This window comes from Oxyura jamaicensis, chromosome 7, assembly GCF_011077185.1.
Source record: "Oxyura jamaicensis isolate SHBP4307 breed ruddy duck chromosome 7, BPBGC_Ojam_1.0, whole genome shotgun sequence".
In the NCBI taxonomy this organism is placed as follows: Eukaryota; Metazoa; Chordata; class Aves; order Anseriformes; family Anatidae; genus Oxyura; species Oxyura jamaicensis.
In genome coordinates, this window is record NC_048899.1 from 23,930,207 (window position 1) to 23,947,657 (window position 17,451).

At 40.5% G+C, this 17,451-nt stretch overlaps 1 protein-coding gene across 15 annotated transcripts in view; it reads right to left on the reverse strand.

Annotated features, from left to right (window-relative positions):
- KALRN (kalirin RhoGEF kinase) overlaps positions 1 to 17,451 on the reverse strand; it is a 497,542-nt gene that overhangs the window by 164,135 nt on the left and 315,956 nt on the right. For all 15 annotated transcript variants that reach the window (XM_035331506.1, XM_035331495.1, XM_035331496.1 and 12 more), the window contains 2 exons: positions 10,180 to 10,375; positions 4,312 to 4,478 (listed from right to left, as the gene is read on the reverse strand). In XM_035331506.1, the coding sequence (XP_035187397.1) occupies positions 4,312 to 4,478; positions 10,180 to 10,375 (363 nt within the window). The remainder of the gene's footprint in view (positions 1 to 4,311; positions 4,479 to 10,179; positions 10,376 to 17,451) is intronic.

A 17,451-nucleotide genomic window follows, 5' to 3' on the forward strand; every position in this document is an offset into this window, starting at 1 on the left:
ATCATATGGCGATCTTGTTGGCTGGCATTTTGTATAATCCATCAGAGAAGAAAGCTACATTATTACCCACTACACGGTACCAAAAGCTGATGGTTAACCAAAAGATGTCTGTATCTGGAAAAGGAATGAGGTGAGTATATCATAGAGCCACACATTATGTCCCATTTGATATCCTGGCTTGGGCCATTTAGAGTGTAAAAAACACTGAGTGTGTATGCTAAAAATGCAACATATATATATATTGTTTCCCCAAGCAATACAATCAGGGCATGATAGGGTCCTCTGGGCAACAGCTTTCATTTGATTTGAAATTTTCAAAACTTGTCACAGAGATTTTGGTACAGATTTTATATAAACATCTCAATTTCCAAAAAGTCAAAACAAAACAAAACAAAAACACTGGAAGCCCCAGTCTTTTAAAAAGAACTAACTAGAAAAAAGCAAATAGACAACAAATTTGAGTAAGAAGGAATAGGGACTATGCAACTGAAAGCAGCAAGGTTTCCTCCAGTGTTAATGGATGTGCAGATTCCTCTTTACAACTGTCTTGTCAATGCAATAATTTGCAGAATGAAGTACTCTGGGTAAGGCTCTGAAGCTCTCCATCTTGACAGCCTCTCAGAGCTCTTCTTGACAAAGTCTTCTGCCACCCCCTGTTGTGCTCCCCAAATACTTCCCCCAGAAAGTGGGTTCAGACACTCACTGTGGGACCCCCACACTCCCTCTTCCAGGCTCAGTGAGCACCCAAACCCCAGCAGATTTTGCTTGAAAGAACTTGAAATCACCCTGTTCTACCTCCAAAAGTCCAACACTTAAATGTCAGGACCTCATCTGGAATTGTATCAGCTTTTTCTAAAATAATATTTTTCTGTTATTTTTTTCCTCTTTTTGCGTGCATGTGGTTCACATACAAAGAAAACATTTTGTGGCATATCTAAAGCTTCCTTAAGTCTAAGTGCAAAATCCAATCACCTGCAGAGCTTTTTGTTGTGCCTCTGCTTTGGAAACAGACTGTGAAATGACTGGGAGAGAGCATTTACACATTTGTATCCAGTTAACAAGAACTTATGGTGCTCAATACCTTTTCATTAAAATACATATAGAAGCTGCTAATACAGCACCAAGATACTGGTCGTTACATGTATTAATAGATTCACCACTATCTGGGAATGCACAGACAAGCCAATGATTTAAGGATGCTTTTAAACAGACACATCCTACAAATCACAGATTTTATCAACTTTGTAGAAGCAGTGACTAAATAATCCTGGAGTTAAATAAATCTTCAAAGACTCTTTAAAAAGGCCTAACCATTTGCTTTACAATGGAGAAGCAGAAATGCATTAACAGTGACTTACATGAAAGCCACATCTTCCTGGAGAACAATTTCAAGGCATGGGTTCTCTAACATGGCAACCACCACAGTTTGGAAACAATTCCCATCTGTGTCTCTAATTTGCTTAAAACAGACTGCTTCTGGATAAGGCTCCTCCGTAATTAAATAATAGTTCCAGATTCTTATAAGATTCATACCCTGAAACTCTGACATCTTCACTGAGCACAGCACCAAAACTTACAGAAAAAAAAGTAAAAAAAAAAAGGAAAAAAAAAAAGTGAGGCACCTCTTGTGCAACCTTCCTTAAGAAATAAGAGCTCTGCGTCCTATAGTGAGTCTGTGTGCTGGTTTACTTTAGTCAGAACTCTTCTCTTGATGTTCCTAAAAAGGACTTTAAAGCCTTGATTATGATACAAGTCAAATTAGGTTGGAATAGTCTTTTAAGTTTAAAAGGCAAAATAATGTAAGAGAATCTTTTACATCTCTGGTCCCTTTGAAGATTCTTTGAGAGGCTTTTACCACGAAAGACACCACCACCAGCAGGGACATCTTCTGGTAAATTTCAGCCATGTTCAAAACTGTATTCCAGTCTCCAGGAACTTTGTGACACATTTGCATGGGGAAAAACAACAACAAAAAAACCAACCCCACAACAACAAAAAAAAAGACGTGTATTCAATATCCCTCAAATGACTGGTTTCCATCATCCTTTGGGCATATCCACCTGGAAGCAAATCTAATGCCAAACCAGCAAAAGTGGATGAATAATGGGCATGTGAAAAAAATAAGCCAAAATAAATCCAAAATTATATGACAATATCTGGGGCTATATTACAGGAAGTTCAACACTTATCAAAAAAGAAATAAAACCCACAAAGGCAAGAAGCAAGGGGTTTTGGAAGCCAAATATCTGCAAGCACAGCATGAGAGAGTTTGTTTTTTAAATTGATCCCCACAAATCTATTCTACTATTACTTTTACGCAAGCAATCCAAGCTCTGTAGTTTCTGTCGGAAATGAGTGGTGAAAGTGAGGGGAAATCAGTCTTGGGAAGGATACTTCTAAATAACAAAGCATTTGTGAATCACTGGTCTATACTATTTCCAGTCTAAAGCAGTTCACAGAACATCTCACTTTGAATTGTTCTGCTTTAATGGCCTCAAACTTTGATTCATTGTCTTGGCATTCGAACCCTTGGTGCATATGATTTAAAGCAGAAACCCCTTCTAAATGAGACTTAGATATATAGAGACAGTTAAAAGACTTTGTATTTCCATGAGCCATTACATCAAAATGCAAACACATGTACACGTAGCAGTCTTGACCAATTTTACTATGTCAGCAGAAGTTAACCACTGCTACAGTAGGTGTCTTGTGGCAACCAAATCTCAACTGATTTGCAAGAGTGAGTGCAATTTGGTAATGAGATCATCCGTCGTCTCAGATGCATTAAAATGAAAGTGAAGGAAATTTGGACCAGACTGGAGATGAACTAAAAGCCAAAATCAATATATTTCCCAATTTCACTAAATGGTTGGGAATATGACTCATCTACAGGAAACCAAATAGATAGGGCACAGATATATTTTAACTTGGCTCTTTTCAAGAGAAACTGTAGCTGTGGTAATTTATAGGTTAATAAGCAAAGGAGTCCTTAGCATTCAGCTGAACAAATAAAATGATTCTTCACTATTGGTTTGGTGAAAGGTCACAGTAATAAAGGTTCTGATAGTCCCAAGCTATCTTAAGAAAATACTAATTCAAGGCAGCTGTATGTTCTCTAACAGTAACTATTAGATAGTTCAGTCCTAAAACCACTTCCTTTGGTTAGATTTTGATTTGTAGAATAGTAAAGCCCAGCAGATACTTGACAGTGAGGCAAGTAATATAAAGTACCTGCAGAGAGTGCTGCACTGCCAAGGCATAGCTCCAGGAACAGCCACTGGGCTGGCTGACTGGCGCAGCATCCTGGGTCAATAGGGGTATGGGGGTTTGGTCAGCTAGCAATAACCTGTATTTTTAGTATTTTATATTTTATTATTTATTATTTTATTATTTATTATTATTTAGTATTTAGCTATTAAGTAGTGTATAACAAACTTTAGGAACCTGTGGAAAAAAGGATTCTCTGCACATTAACATGGTGACTATGAATATCACAGGGTCTCTTCTTAAGAAGAAAGCCAAAGTATGCTCTAGAGCTCTGGAGCTTTATGAGGAGGGTCCCTTTAATTTATCACAAACACAAATCAACTACATTTTCAAAATCAAAATTCAGGAGAGTTCCATGCTAGTTTCAATTACGGTTCCAAAATATTCAAGACAAAGTGGGCTTTGAAAGCACAAGAAAACAAAGAAATGTGAGGCATCCAAATGAAATACTAGGCAGGGAAACAATGGAGACAGAACATGATTGCCTAAGCTAGAATGAAATCTGGAGGAACAGCAATATAACAATACCAAGATGGTTAAGCAAATCCTAGGACAGAGACCGCAGATTGAAGTTTTTATCTGACCCAGAAGATTTTAAAGGTTCCTGCAGGTCAACAGATGTGTAGCAATAAATGAAAAAGTGAAACTACTGTAATGCCATGCTCAGACATCACTGCTCAGTTATCCTTTGCTTTGGGCCAATTCTCTGTAATAAGTTCAGTCTGGATCCCAAATGAAATAATTGTACTCCCAGAACACAGGCTTTGAAGCACATTCTAGTTGAGAAGATAGGGCATCCGTTCTGCATGGAGTTCCCATTAGTATTCATGAAGCCTCACATACGCACAGTACAAAGAACAGAGAGAGCCCTTCATTATTTGTAAAAGGTCATGATGCAATCTGTCAGCAAATTAAGTACTGCTAAGGAAAAAGGAATTAAGATTGTCGACTTAAAGGTGTGTGACTTGGCAGATGATGGTTTAGCATGTGCTGTAATGGTTGAAAACCCATTTAAGACCCTGCAGCATGGTTAAAAACTCTCACCTGCTTGACCTCAGCCTGTAGGTGTCGAAGCTGTAGGCACTGCTCTAACCTCTTGTGAGTTTGGTCAGCATTAAGCTCCAGCTCATGCTGTTTCTCGTGAAGGAATTCCAGCAGCTCTTGAACTTGTGTTGCAAGATCAATGTCCTTTTCACAGATCAGCTCAATGCCTACAACAGAACAACATACAGACAGATCATTGCACTTACCTGCAATTCTAGTTGCACAAACATTTTTTGCCACCTAACACATTGATTTGTAACACCTTTAGTAATTCCTTCTCACTGAACTCTCACCGTCAGTATTTGGCCTGTCCAGTTTCCTATTCTACACCACTACATCTTTTCTACAAAGTTGTGTTTCTTTGGTAATTATTGCTCATTTCACCCATCAGCATTTGACTAACAGAACACAATTTAACCATAGCTTTTCTCAAAAACTTACGTGAACATAGAATTAAAAAAAAAAAGGCTACAGTAAATCATTAACTTACACTTTACAAAACATGTTGAAAAGAACTTTGAAGAGGAAAAAATAAGTCAAAGAAAATAGAAAAGTGAAATAAAGTAAATTCTAGTCACCAGATTTACAATAGTGCCATGAGTACTTGGAACTCCACAGGACAAACAACTTTTCCATCTGGGCACTTTAGGGGTTCATTAGCAACAATTTAGTTTAAACCAGCCTGTAGTTCATTCAGAATTATTCCACAGAGTGACTTTTAATCCATTCCTCACATACCAGATAAAAAAGGCTGCCTCGTACCACATTTTCTGTTCCTTGCATCTTGCATGAAAAGGACAAATACCCGAATGCCTGATCTCGCAGCTGACCCTGATTTGATCAGAGGTTGAAAGAGAGACCTCCTGAGGACCCTTCCCACCTCCTGAATTTTCTCGTGACTCTAAGGGCCTTGCGAGTGGTAGTTATATGAAATACACAGAGCGTCACATCTTCCTTCTTTATTACACTGGCATGATAGCATTGGTGAGTATGTTACAAGTGTAATTGGGAAAGTTTGGCCTGGAAGAGTTATGATGTCATCCTACGTTACTGTAATCCCTTATAAACTAATAAAGACCTGACTCTTCCCTTGTTGAGGTCTACTGGAATTTTGCCACTAGCCTCAGTACAGGGAGGCTCAGGAACCTAATAGGAAAATAATCAAATTGCTGTAATGCTGAGAAAACACTACACTTTTCTCCAAAGCCATTTGATTCCATGGAATATTAGGACATTAAAAAAGAAATGTGTTAATTAGAAGCTTCTGTACAAAAGCTGGACATAATTTTTAAAATCCATTTAGAAAGATTTATTTTCTTTCCCCTTTATCCTCCTCAGAGACTTGTGACTTTCATTCTCTCTCACAGTGGTATCCACAGAGGACAGTACACAAAATAAATATGACCTTATGATTGGTTCTATCCTCTTTTTCCTACCTTTTGGTTTTATCAGAAAAAAGCACATGGGAATGCAAGGGATTGGCTTATTCCCTTTCCCAGCCAAAACAAAACAGTTTCTCCATTACCAAGTAAAGTGGAATGGCCCTTGGCTTCTCATTTAAGACCTGGAAATTTAATATATGCTTCTATTCTTAGGAGTGAAGTTCCTTTCAAATGCCAGACACGAGGCATCGTTGTTACAATTAGCCTGTATATGGTTCTGTATCCTTAGGACATGACGGGCTTTTCATACGCTTGACTTCACCATACCTATAAGATATTAAATGCATGCTTTTCCTTCGTGCACACTCAGCTGGTATGGTTCTGATTGTGCTAACTCATCAGCGGCAACCAGTGAACTGACTGGGATGCTATCCAAGGGCAGCCAGCACTCCCCATGATGAATGATCTGCCCTTTCTTGCTTGTCATATGTCACACAGATTTATTCTGCAACGCCAGTGCACGCGGCGAGAGCACTTATTCTTCTCAAAGATTGGTTTGCAAATTGGAAAGCTTTGCTTTCAGAATAATTTCATACATAAAATCTTTACATTGTGTTTAGATAGACAGAAAAGCACAGCTGATTTTCTGATAAAACTGAACTCAGTTGCCATTTTTTTCTCATGTCTCAACCACTGCAGCAGATATCAAGTGAAGGATAATGAATTTAAAATTTTTTTTTTTTTTTTTTTTTTTTTTTTTTTAAAGATATTTACAAGAAAGAGTACCCACATTGGCCAGCATCCTACAAGACATACATGAGTTACAGCTGAGCTATTTGCAGTGTGACATGCTATTCAGTGTAAGGAAGGGGTATTGCTTTTTGACCTGTACAAAGTTCTTCTGAAGCAGCTCTCAACCCGCTCTTAGACCAAACTGTTACAAGCCTGTAACAGAACAGCGCGGTGTCCTCTCTCTTGCAATATGTATTTTCTACCCCAGAAATGACATCACAACCAAAAAGAAACAGATTTGCATTTCCCTCTTAAGCGATGCAATGCTGGGAAAAGACATGAATTATGTTAGTTTGACACCCGGGACACAAAAGGGCTTTGAATTTTCCACATAACAGGCAGGGATTGTGTAAATTACCCTGACATCAGTTTTTCAGTGTATTTCAGGCTTGGCTTAGAGAAATTGCTTCTAACCCCTAAAAAGCTAGCTCTGTAAACCTTGAGTGACACCTGACCATGGTGTTCATGGTGACAATGAGATTAACAATGCAATATTAAGGGGCATATGGTAATGAACACATGAATGGGTCATCACTGCCGCTTGGGTTGAGCTGTTAAACCACCCATGAACTATGATCCTAAACTCTCAGAAATCTCCAAGCTGCCTCTGCTGGAAACACCAGGCCCTTTTAATTTATCAAGATAGACATCCAAAAATCAGTATCAATTTTTGAGAGCTTTTGCACAAATTTTTGCACACAGATCCCCTTTAATCAGGGGATCCTTTGATGTCAGAATAGAGCTGCAATCAAACTGGAAAAACAGAAGATAGGCTCATTGAAATAAAAAGTGATGGGTCATTAAGAAGTCCAGTCTTCTTGAGAATATTGTTAAAATATTCTCTAATGCAAACCTCTTTCCTGAAGGACACTGGTATTAGTCAGACAGGAAGACAATTTGAAAGTACTGCTAAATTTCAGAAAACACAACTTGACTTCCAGATCTTACATATTCCCTAACAAAAACAAACATTTCTTTGAGTTTCAAAAGAGTTTTTTAACATTCAAAGAGTTGTAATTTTTGTTCTGAAAAACAGGCTAATCCAAAGCAGGCTCATCCACATGTGCTGGACTAGTGGAAGGAAACATGGGACATAACTCTGTGCTGTATGGCATTTTGGAAATAGTGGACTTGCACAGATGGGGCACATACACAGATGCTCTGAATATCTGCATGGATTCTGATATGGTCCATTACAGGACAACTGGATTTACTGTACCCCCACCACAGTGTTCATAGAGAATTCCAGGTACTCCACAGCCTGAGAATCACTGCTCCAGATCTGCATGAGACGTGCAAAACTCATGGGCACATGTCTAAAACCTTTATGTACCTGCACAAGATTTCCAAGTGAAAAAGGCATCATGCATGGAAAAACCTGGATGTAATTTTATCTGACTGGCTTATTAGCTTAAGAACCTCCAAGACAAACTACAGAATGATCAAAATTGAAGCTGGTTCCTGTGTGACATGTTAAAATGAATAAAGCTGAAAGAGAACTATACGGAAGGGAAGAAACCTCAGGCAATTAAGAGTGCCTGGTTAGGTGGAATGTCCCTGAAATATCACCTTTTTTGTTTGTTTGTTTGTTTTAACTTCTATGGCTATAGCTGAATTTTGATAGTAGCAGTGGTGACACTGTACAATGGGAAGCAGCAATGGCTGTTGACTTCCCAGAACCCCTACAAGTTCACAGCTCTGGCAGTAAGAACAATCATCCTTTAACTTATGCACTGGGTGACTGTGATATAGGATTCAGCAAGAGGGAGTAAAATTAAATGAATTTTTTATGGACTAGAGCTTTCCTTTATTAAAATAAGAAACAGTAGGGTCCCAGGAGCAATCTCTCTCCCTTATTTTGCCATTCTCCCATCATTTAGCATTCTGTGCAAAGCAGACATGACCATTACCTTTGATTAACTACAGTTACTCTGCATCCCCATGAGACTTCAATTTCCTTGCCTTTGGGAGCAATGGATTTTTATCAGGTAGGCTTTATAGAAAGAGATCTTAGATGATCTTATAAAAACATTTTAAAAGTCACTTCATTTAGCTGTTGATCTTTTGTCTGCAATCAAAAAAAAAAAAACAAAAAACAAACAAAAAAAAAAAACAGTCCCTGAGACTCCTGACTGTCTCTGTTCTGGATCATATTCTGTACCTCCCACAGATTCCTACTCGTATTAAGATGCTTCCAAGATGTACCAAAAAAAAAAGAAAAAAAAAGAAAAAAGCATACTAAGTGATGTATTAGGACTAATTTGCTACCCCAGAAAGCAAGGGTGCTGAAGCACAGGGCCAGACACAGTGTGGGCAGATCTCCTACAAGCTCACACACATGGTTCACACAATGCACCGGCTTGTCTAGTTCACAACATATTCTTGTAGCAATCTTTAAGCCTCTGTTGAGTGCAGCCTGCCAAATCAGGCTGAATACTGCCAGATTTTTTTTTTTTTTTTTTTTTAAAGGTGGGTGCCTAAGGGTAAAATGTTTGCCAAAGAATAAAACCATAAAAATCCTTTTTTATTATTATTATTTATTTTGAAAGTGCATATGGGAAGGGAAAGAACAGGAATCGCTCTTGCTTTGCACTCTTTCCAGACATTCAAGAAGGTTAAAACACTTTGCAAGTAACATTCACTTCTGGGCTTTATGCAGTGATTAATTTGAATGACAACACTCTTTTTCCAAATGCAGAATGCAAGGATACAAAAGTCCTGATTCATAGGATGTCTTGGAAACAGGATCTTACTGCTGAGAAGCACAGTAGAAGTACCAGACAGACTCCCAGTCAACATGAATCAAGTCTGTCACTTCAGAGCACATGCCAAAGGTTTTTCACATCCAAATAGTTATCTTTAACTTTCAAGTGCACACTGAAAAGGAAAATTCCAGTATCGTTTATCATATTGCCTTGTTATACACAAAATAATTCCAATTGGAGCTGGCTGGAAACAAGAGTTCAGTTCCATGGTACATTCAAGGATCTCATATTTGGATTCTTTTCCAGAGGGCTTCTGGATAACTAGCTCCTCTCTCCCTCCACCTCTCTCTCCTTCAGGCATGTCTGCACCTAGAAACATGGCACAGGGAAGGGGTACTCAAGCCTGAGGAGAACCGAGCCAGCACATCTGGTCAGCTTGCCTCTGGATAAAATCTAGTTGCAGAAAGGTTTACAAGCTTAGGAGGCTAGAGCAGCTAGAATTTATCCAGACCTGAGGTCTGACTGGCCAGCTCAAGTATTCATAACTCATGACCCCCTGCAGTGCTTGTTCTGGAACTGGTGCAAGGACAAGTGTCCTTACCCGTGCAATGTGTCCTGCCCTCTCCTCTCCCTCCATGTTGGAACTGACAACAAACTCCATCCTGCAGTTGTAAAAGTTTCCAAACGGAACTTGAAAGTTAGCTTTACTTTCACACTGAGTTTTGGTTTCAAAGAAACAGCAATTTCTGACATATAATCCTGAATCCAAAAATTCCCCAAACTTATGGAACAGTTCTGGGTGTGGAGAGACAGCTAGAGGCCAAAGTGGCTCATGTTAAACGTTGATATATTTTGTATGTAGTGGGATACTTTTGTTTGATATGCAGGATTTTTTTTTTCCTTATTTTTTTTTCCTTTTTTTTTTTTTTTTTTTTTTGGTTTCTTTTGTTTCTTCTCATATAAAACAGAGAACATTTTTTTCTGCTTACCTGAAGCCTGGACCTCCATGATGTATTGGTGTAAATCTTGCCCTTGTTGGATGACTTCAAAGGTCATGTTGTTCATGGCCAATTTCCGCTCAGTGTGACGCTGCAGACGTTGCTCAGCCAGAGTGAGGTCTTCAGTATTGAAATCATTCATTTGTCTCAGCAGATCTTCATTCCAGGCATCTAACTCTGCTGTAACCTTCATGGGCAGAAGATAGGCACCATAAGCACTCAAGAGCAATGAAAAACCTTACTTTCAAACTGTGTATGGATCACTGAAATACTTCACATTTTGACTGTGATCCAGAAACCCCCCAAACCACAGCCAAAATACACTCTAGATTCTGCCCATTTAATGGTCACAATTCACATTTTACTTAGGTAAGGATCCATGAAAAGATGATCAGTCCAACAAGAAATCTGATAACTTCTTCCCTTCCACATTCCACTGTGAGAGAAGACTCACTGTATTCACATGGGTGGTGGAGATAGTGCTTGTGAATAAATTCAAATTTAAATTAAGAAATATTTGCAAAAAAATATTTGACACCTGTGATTACATAATCCCAAAATTGCCTGAATGTTTCTAAGAACTTTTTGTAGCACCCTACGTGTTACATGCTACAGATGGGAATATTCTTTAGTATTATTGTTTATTCTTTTTCTTCATAGAATTTAAATTATAAGATGCTTCCATTAAGCTCTAAAATGGGGATAACTAATACATTTGCAGAATATATTATAATATTATATTATTATAAATTATTTAAAATATATATAGATATAATGCATTGTGAACAGTACCTACCTGTTGTTCACAGAAAATGCATCATGACACCTAATATGTTGTTATAAAATTGGTGAGTTAACCCCCACAGCACTGACTGCAGTTGTCTCAGTCTGTGCTTTCAGGGACTTTCTCTTTTTAAGGGTCTTTCTGCTAGCTGGAGTGGGAACAGGCCCCGTATAAACTTCCTTCTATGAATCTCAAAGATTTCATACTGGGGAATTAATATAAATAATAACCACAGGGCAGTGGTCACAGCCTGCTGGAGTTCAAGAAGCACTGGGACAATGCTTTCAGACATTGGGTCTGATTTTTGAGTGGTCCTGTACAGACCCAGGAGTCAGAATTGATTATCCTTGTCAGTCCATTCCAACCCTGGATATTCTATGGTTCTATGAATACATTTTCACAGATGGTGAAAGCACAGCACAGACACATCACACTCGAGGGCTGGGTGAAACACCAGTAGCATCACAGGCAGGACCCAGTTCTTGCCAGACCAACGTTACCTGCCAATAACTCATAGGGACAGGTAAAATCTTCTGTTGCTTTCTCTGCTTCCTAATTTAAACAGGCAGGCTGATGATTCTAGCAGTCCATTTCCTGTATCTTCTGTGTTTTACATTTAAACTCACAAGTAGCTAACCAATATCAAAGTCCTGCTTTGGTTTTGCCTGTACAATTAACACAAGCTCTACCCCCGCTCAAACAGCACAGCCTCCCTTCAAACTCGACTCTGCTGCTAAAAGAGGGAACGTGCTAGCAACAATGAATGAGGGAAGTGGGACAAGGGGAATGGGAATTAAATCACACACACAGGCTAGTACTGTGCAGCATATAATTGTTTCAAGTATTTCAGAACTATTAAATATATGCCTGAATTCACATTCATTGGTCAGCTCTTCATAGCTAGAGCCAGGAGAGCTAAAAATAGGTATCTAAATTCACACTTGAGCATGTTATCATGTAGTGAGAGGTTCTCTGTTTCTCACTAAAAGCACTCTTCAGTGCTTGTGTGCAGTGAGATGCTTAGCTTCTCAAGTAGCCAAGATTCAAAATTTTCCACTTGGTTTTCCTTTCCAGAAAGCATAACACTAAATCCAACACAGGCACTGGAAGGGAACCCAAAAGGACCGGCTTTCAGCCCCTCTCACATTAGCATGGATGGGAGCTTTTCATTAGATGGGAAAACATAAGCACAATTTCTAGGCTTTTGTTAGAGAGAAGCAAAAAAGCAGATTTACTCAACCAAGAACCTGGGATCTCAGCTGCAGGGTGGAAAGCAGAGTGTGAACATTCTGAGGAGCTTCTATTTTTCTTCAGCTTTTTCCATCACCCATTTCACTCAATTACCTTTAAATAACAACTATCTCTACAGTCTCTTTGGCCCCATTCCCGATTCCAGCAGCCTCTGATTCATTTATATGTTATAGCTGGGGTCCCAGGACTGTGGAGGCTTCTTGGCAGGTTGGAGTAGATGCTGGAGAAGGGTTTTACTAGATACATTGACTTTAGAGAAAGATCCTTGGCTAACAGCAATCAGATCTGAGGTAGCCTTGACCTTGTTTCAAAGTAAAAAATTGAATTAATTTAGAGTGAGCACAGGTTCCTACAGTCATGACAATAACACAGTTCAATGCAAAGCCCCTTCTGCTTGTAGGATTTAGTAGCGATATAAATAAACCAAAGGATTTTTATTTTATTTTAATGAGGTATTAAAAATATTGTCTGTTCAAATTCATTGCATTTTGTGTAAGGCTGCTAAAACAATCACTTGAAATTTTGCAGGGGTTTGCAAAGTACTTCCCAATTCCCTGTAAGCATTCCCATGTATATGCACTCAGGAAGATGTCTAAAAGCATTTGTAAGTGACAGCAATAAAGATTAACCCAGTCAAGGAACGTGTTACAATAGTTTGCTCTTACAGCCATGCTACAATATGGGGATTCTGATCAAATCCATCTCTTTCCATCCTGCTTATGTCTCTGGACACCATCTCCAGGACAGGAAAATACAAATCTTTTGGAGGGTTGGACTGCCAGGGACATTGAGAATGGTCTTGTGAATGAATCAACAGATAGCCCCACATCTTCAAGTAGGCTGGGATCCAGCACTACTACACGAGTGCCTGGCTAAGCCTCTCCACTGTGATGCCATTTCTCTTAGCAACTTTTCCACTTGCAGGAGAAGGGACACTGAGCAGCACTGATTTTATCATTAAATCCACAACAATTTCCACTCTTGCACAGGAAAAGGGCTGTTCCTGATTGCACTGGCTTTTGTCCCTGAGCGTCCAAGACAGGTGAACAGCACAGAGGCATCTACAGGCACTTGGGAGAGGGGTTGCCTCCCGGGCAACCCGTGCTCCTGATGCTCATGTCAGCAGCCAGCTTTCACCAGGCTCCTAGCACAGAAGGAGCTGCACGTGGACATCTACGTGTCCTGCTTTCCATTGCAAGGCACTGAGGGGTTCATGCTCCATTATCCACATTCCCCAGTTCAAATCACTGGCTGCAGGTGGAGGAAAGGACAGCACAGGCAGCCAGGACATGAGCTGGTAAATTCCTCAGGCTGCAAGGCCAGACCGGGGGATCCATGTCGTGCTGTCAGGGCCACGAGCTGGAGCTCTGTCTGTGCCTGAGAGGCTCTGGATGGTCGGTCAGGTCCAGCAAGGCTCCGTAGTTCAGCCACAGACAGCGGGGGGGAGGAAGGAAGGAGGGGAGCTGTCTCCGAGTGGGAGCTGAGGAAGCAGTGCTAATTATCCCATGTGCTGGGTTAGGGGAGGAGAGGAAGGAGGCAGACACAGCGAGAGGTGGAACATCACCAAGCTCCTCTGGCGACGTGTGTGCACAGGAAGGTTGGGTACGTTGCTCTGAGTAACTGAGACAAGCAGATGGCTAGAAGGGAATCTAAAGCACACGGAGGCAAAGAAGCAATAGCAGAGCTGAGATAACAACCCAGGTTTCCTGAGTCCCAATCTGGTGCCCTATCCCAGAGACCGTGCTGCTTGGCATATCTCATTAAGACACTTCCTTTCCTGTCTGTACAGCCAATGCCTCAAAATCCCAGCAGTTTCTGTATTTCAAACCGGACCGTTTGGAAATGGTCCCAGAGTCTGAGTGCCTAGCTAGATTGACTTGGGTATAGGGAAAATTTATTTTTCTTTAGAAAGAGGCTGTAATTAGGCAGCTCTACAGATGTATATTTTTCAAGTCTAAAAAAGGACCTTGGGTGCTTTCACAGAATATGTCAGACATTGACATCTATGGTGAAACTTGGGACTACACAAGATGAAACTGTACTATCTCTTGAACTGTGGTTGGAGCCAATTACACTGAGCCTATGTCAGGAACTGTCTCATAAATGAGGCTCACTTGGCCAGGAACTTGTTTAATTCCCTTTTGACCCAGAAGAATGGCTGATGAGAGTTTGTTGTGTTCATCTATTGGATTTTTGGTGGGAAGAACTGATGGCACTTCTTATGTTTATTCATTTTCCTTCACAGTGTTTGTGATTCTAAATAGACCTTAGCATCCTTCACATGCCCTGAAAGAAAAAGAGTGCTGCCATGAGAGAAGCCCTGAGCTCTGCTCTGTTCTGCTGTGGCATGAGAGAGAAATTTTACCAAAGCAGGGGGGTCATGAGAGCAGCAACAGCGGCAGTGCAGAGGCCTGCATTAGCAAAAGTGGCAGGCACCCCTAAGTACTCACACTGCTCAAAGGAAAGCTAGGTGCATAGCTCACTGTCAGCCACTCTCCATCTGACTCTGGAAGGAGCCACACTCCTTCCTTGCAGGTCATATAAGGTTGGTGGCCAAGAAACAGGTCCTAAGCAATAAAGGGAGGTCAAATGACCCCAGAGTGTAAATGAGAGAGAAAGACACAACAGAACTGTATATTGACAATGAGCATGAAAAGCATGATCCTTTTTTCTTCATCTGAAAGATTCTCCTGCTATCATGATAATAGGAGGAGAAATGATGCAGGCAGTGAACACAAGCAAGCATTAAATGAGGTACCTGAGATATCCACACCAGAGCACCAGGAGTTCACTTCAGCATGTGAGCAAATACTGGGTTTGTGCTGAACTCCACTATCATAAGACCATAACAGATATAGAGACTACATCAGCCAGGTCTGTGTTTTGTGCAGACACAGCAACCACAGTCTAGACCACATATTTTTTAGGCAGGCATCCTCCTAAAGCAGCAACTTAATATACCCAAATTGCTATTGCTGCAAAACTGCTGCTTTTGCTGCTTCCTGGATTTATCATGTTGCAACGCCAGCAGATAACATGACTGTGGGGAGAGAGACATGTTCATCTTCAACCCTGGAGAGGGAGGAGAGACATAGAGAAGTAGTAGGCAGGTCAAAAGTAATAGCAGCAATAACAACAGAAACAGTCCTGCCATCTCACTCCTGGATTGCAGTTGTTTGTGGATTAGGCCAAAGAGCCTATCCAAGCTAAAGCAGCTGCTGCGCAGGCAATCACATATCTGCAATGGTTTCATATCTAAATCCTATCTATTTTTTTGATGCCACTGGTGAAATTTTCTATAAAATGGTGCTGCTGAGTCTTGAATGCTGCTTGCTTGGCCCAAGTTCAGTGTTTGACACCTAAAGTCTTCTTGTTTAATGCCAGCCAGAAAAAAAAAAATTGTTTGCCAATTGAAGGAGGTGGAGAGAAAAATGAAGAATCAAGCAAGAGAAAATAAATGTTATATGGTGAATGAATCATATAGGAGCTGATATTTTGAAGTATGGGCTAGGGAATGGGCATATGAGGAGGAGGAATAAGAAAGTTCTACCTTGGGAGCAGCCACTATCAACAAAAAGAGAGTGGGCTTGTGAGAGGGAGCTGGAAAAGAGTGAAGACGATTGGGAAGAACAAGCAAACGTAGGAGGTAGGTTGCAAGAGAAAGGATGGTGAAAGTAGGAGGAGGGGCAAAGGTGAGGAGAGTGGGTAGAGCACAGGGATGAGGCAGGGTGGGAAGAATAGTCGCACAGGCACAGGGCAGAGCTCAGAATCAAGGAAAGGGAATATCTACATCTCTTCAAGAATATGAAGAGAGAGGGGGTGGATGAGATGGGAGGTCAGATGTGATCTAGAGAGGAATAAAAAAAAAATCATTCAAACTCCTGGATGGTAAGGGAATGTCTGTGAGTGAAGAAAGAAAGGGGTTATAACAGAGTAGGGGAAAAGAGATCTCCAGGGCACATACTTCTACTTTTATTTTTTAACCAGACACGTCAGGGGCAACAGCACTCAGCTCTGCTTTGGAATTCAGAGGACACTGGAAGAGCAGAAGACTGGACATGACCCTTTAAGTGGAACTATGAGTAGGCTAAAACTGCAGGTACGTGGTCGGAGATGTAGGTAGGAAGGGTGAATGAAACTGTCACTTCTACAAACCATGCATGCAGAAAGTTGGCTGTTCCTCCTTCTCAGGTCTCAGTTTGGACTGTAGCTGTGCAGTGTGACAATGCTGTCACCCTTCCTTTTGACATGTGGTAGAGAAACAACATTGGCTTAGTAGGGACCTGAGCTATTGAAATGTGAAAAGGCTGTCACAGTGATGATTCCGCTCCAGTGCCTTTGGCTCCTGAGTCCCAAAAATATCAAGAGAAACAATGGAATTGAGCTCTAAAGACAAGGTACCCAAGAGAGCCTTGTGCCTTGCTTTCTTTAAAATGAAGTGATGTGCAGTTTGAAACCTATGCAAATGAAAAAGAAAAGAAAAGAAAAAAAAACACACAACAAAAAACACCGAAGTGTGAGGCATTATAAGATTCCGGCAACTCTTATTTCTAATAACGAAGCTCACATCTGAGCGTCAGCTGTAAGTCAGTGAGGGGCTATAGAGCATCTTGTACCTCCAAGCAGGCAGTTATTTCACTTGAAAGATCCTGCTAATGTTATAAACCTGGAATGGGAAACTCAAGTAAGCTGTAAATAACAGTCAATCAAACTACTGTCTGCAAGCTGGCTTCTGCTCCCTTCTACAGGAATGGGTGGGAAGAGCCAAAAGAACCAGCAAATGAAATCAAGGCTGAAAAATTTAATTAGCAGGTGAAATGGAGCCAAAGAGATGCAATGGTGGAAAACTGGATAACCAGCAGGTGAAGATTTTAGCGATTGCAGTACTTTTTGAAAGATAGCAGTATACAAGATCCAATTTATATTGTACAGCAGGAACCCCCATAATGACTTCCAGGACTATGTCTTTGCCTAGGAAGCACACTGTGCTAAGACTACAGTGGACTGGCTTTGCCTAGCACTGCACAGATCCATGTGCATTGCAGGAAACAACAACACACACAAGGGAAGGAGCTGGGCAGTTCGGGGAAGCGGCGGGAGAAATTTCCTTGGAGGTAACCAACAACTGTTGCCAGACAAGTATCAGGTGAGATAATTCCTGTTCTCAGAGTTTTATAGGGACTTTTAGGTGAATTTGATTATCTCTGTACAAAAGATATAAAGAAAAC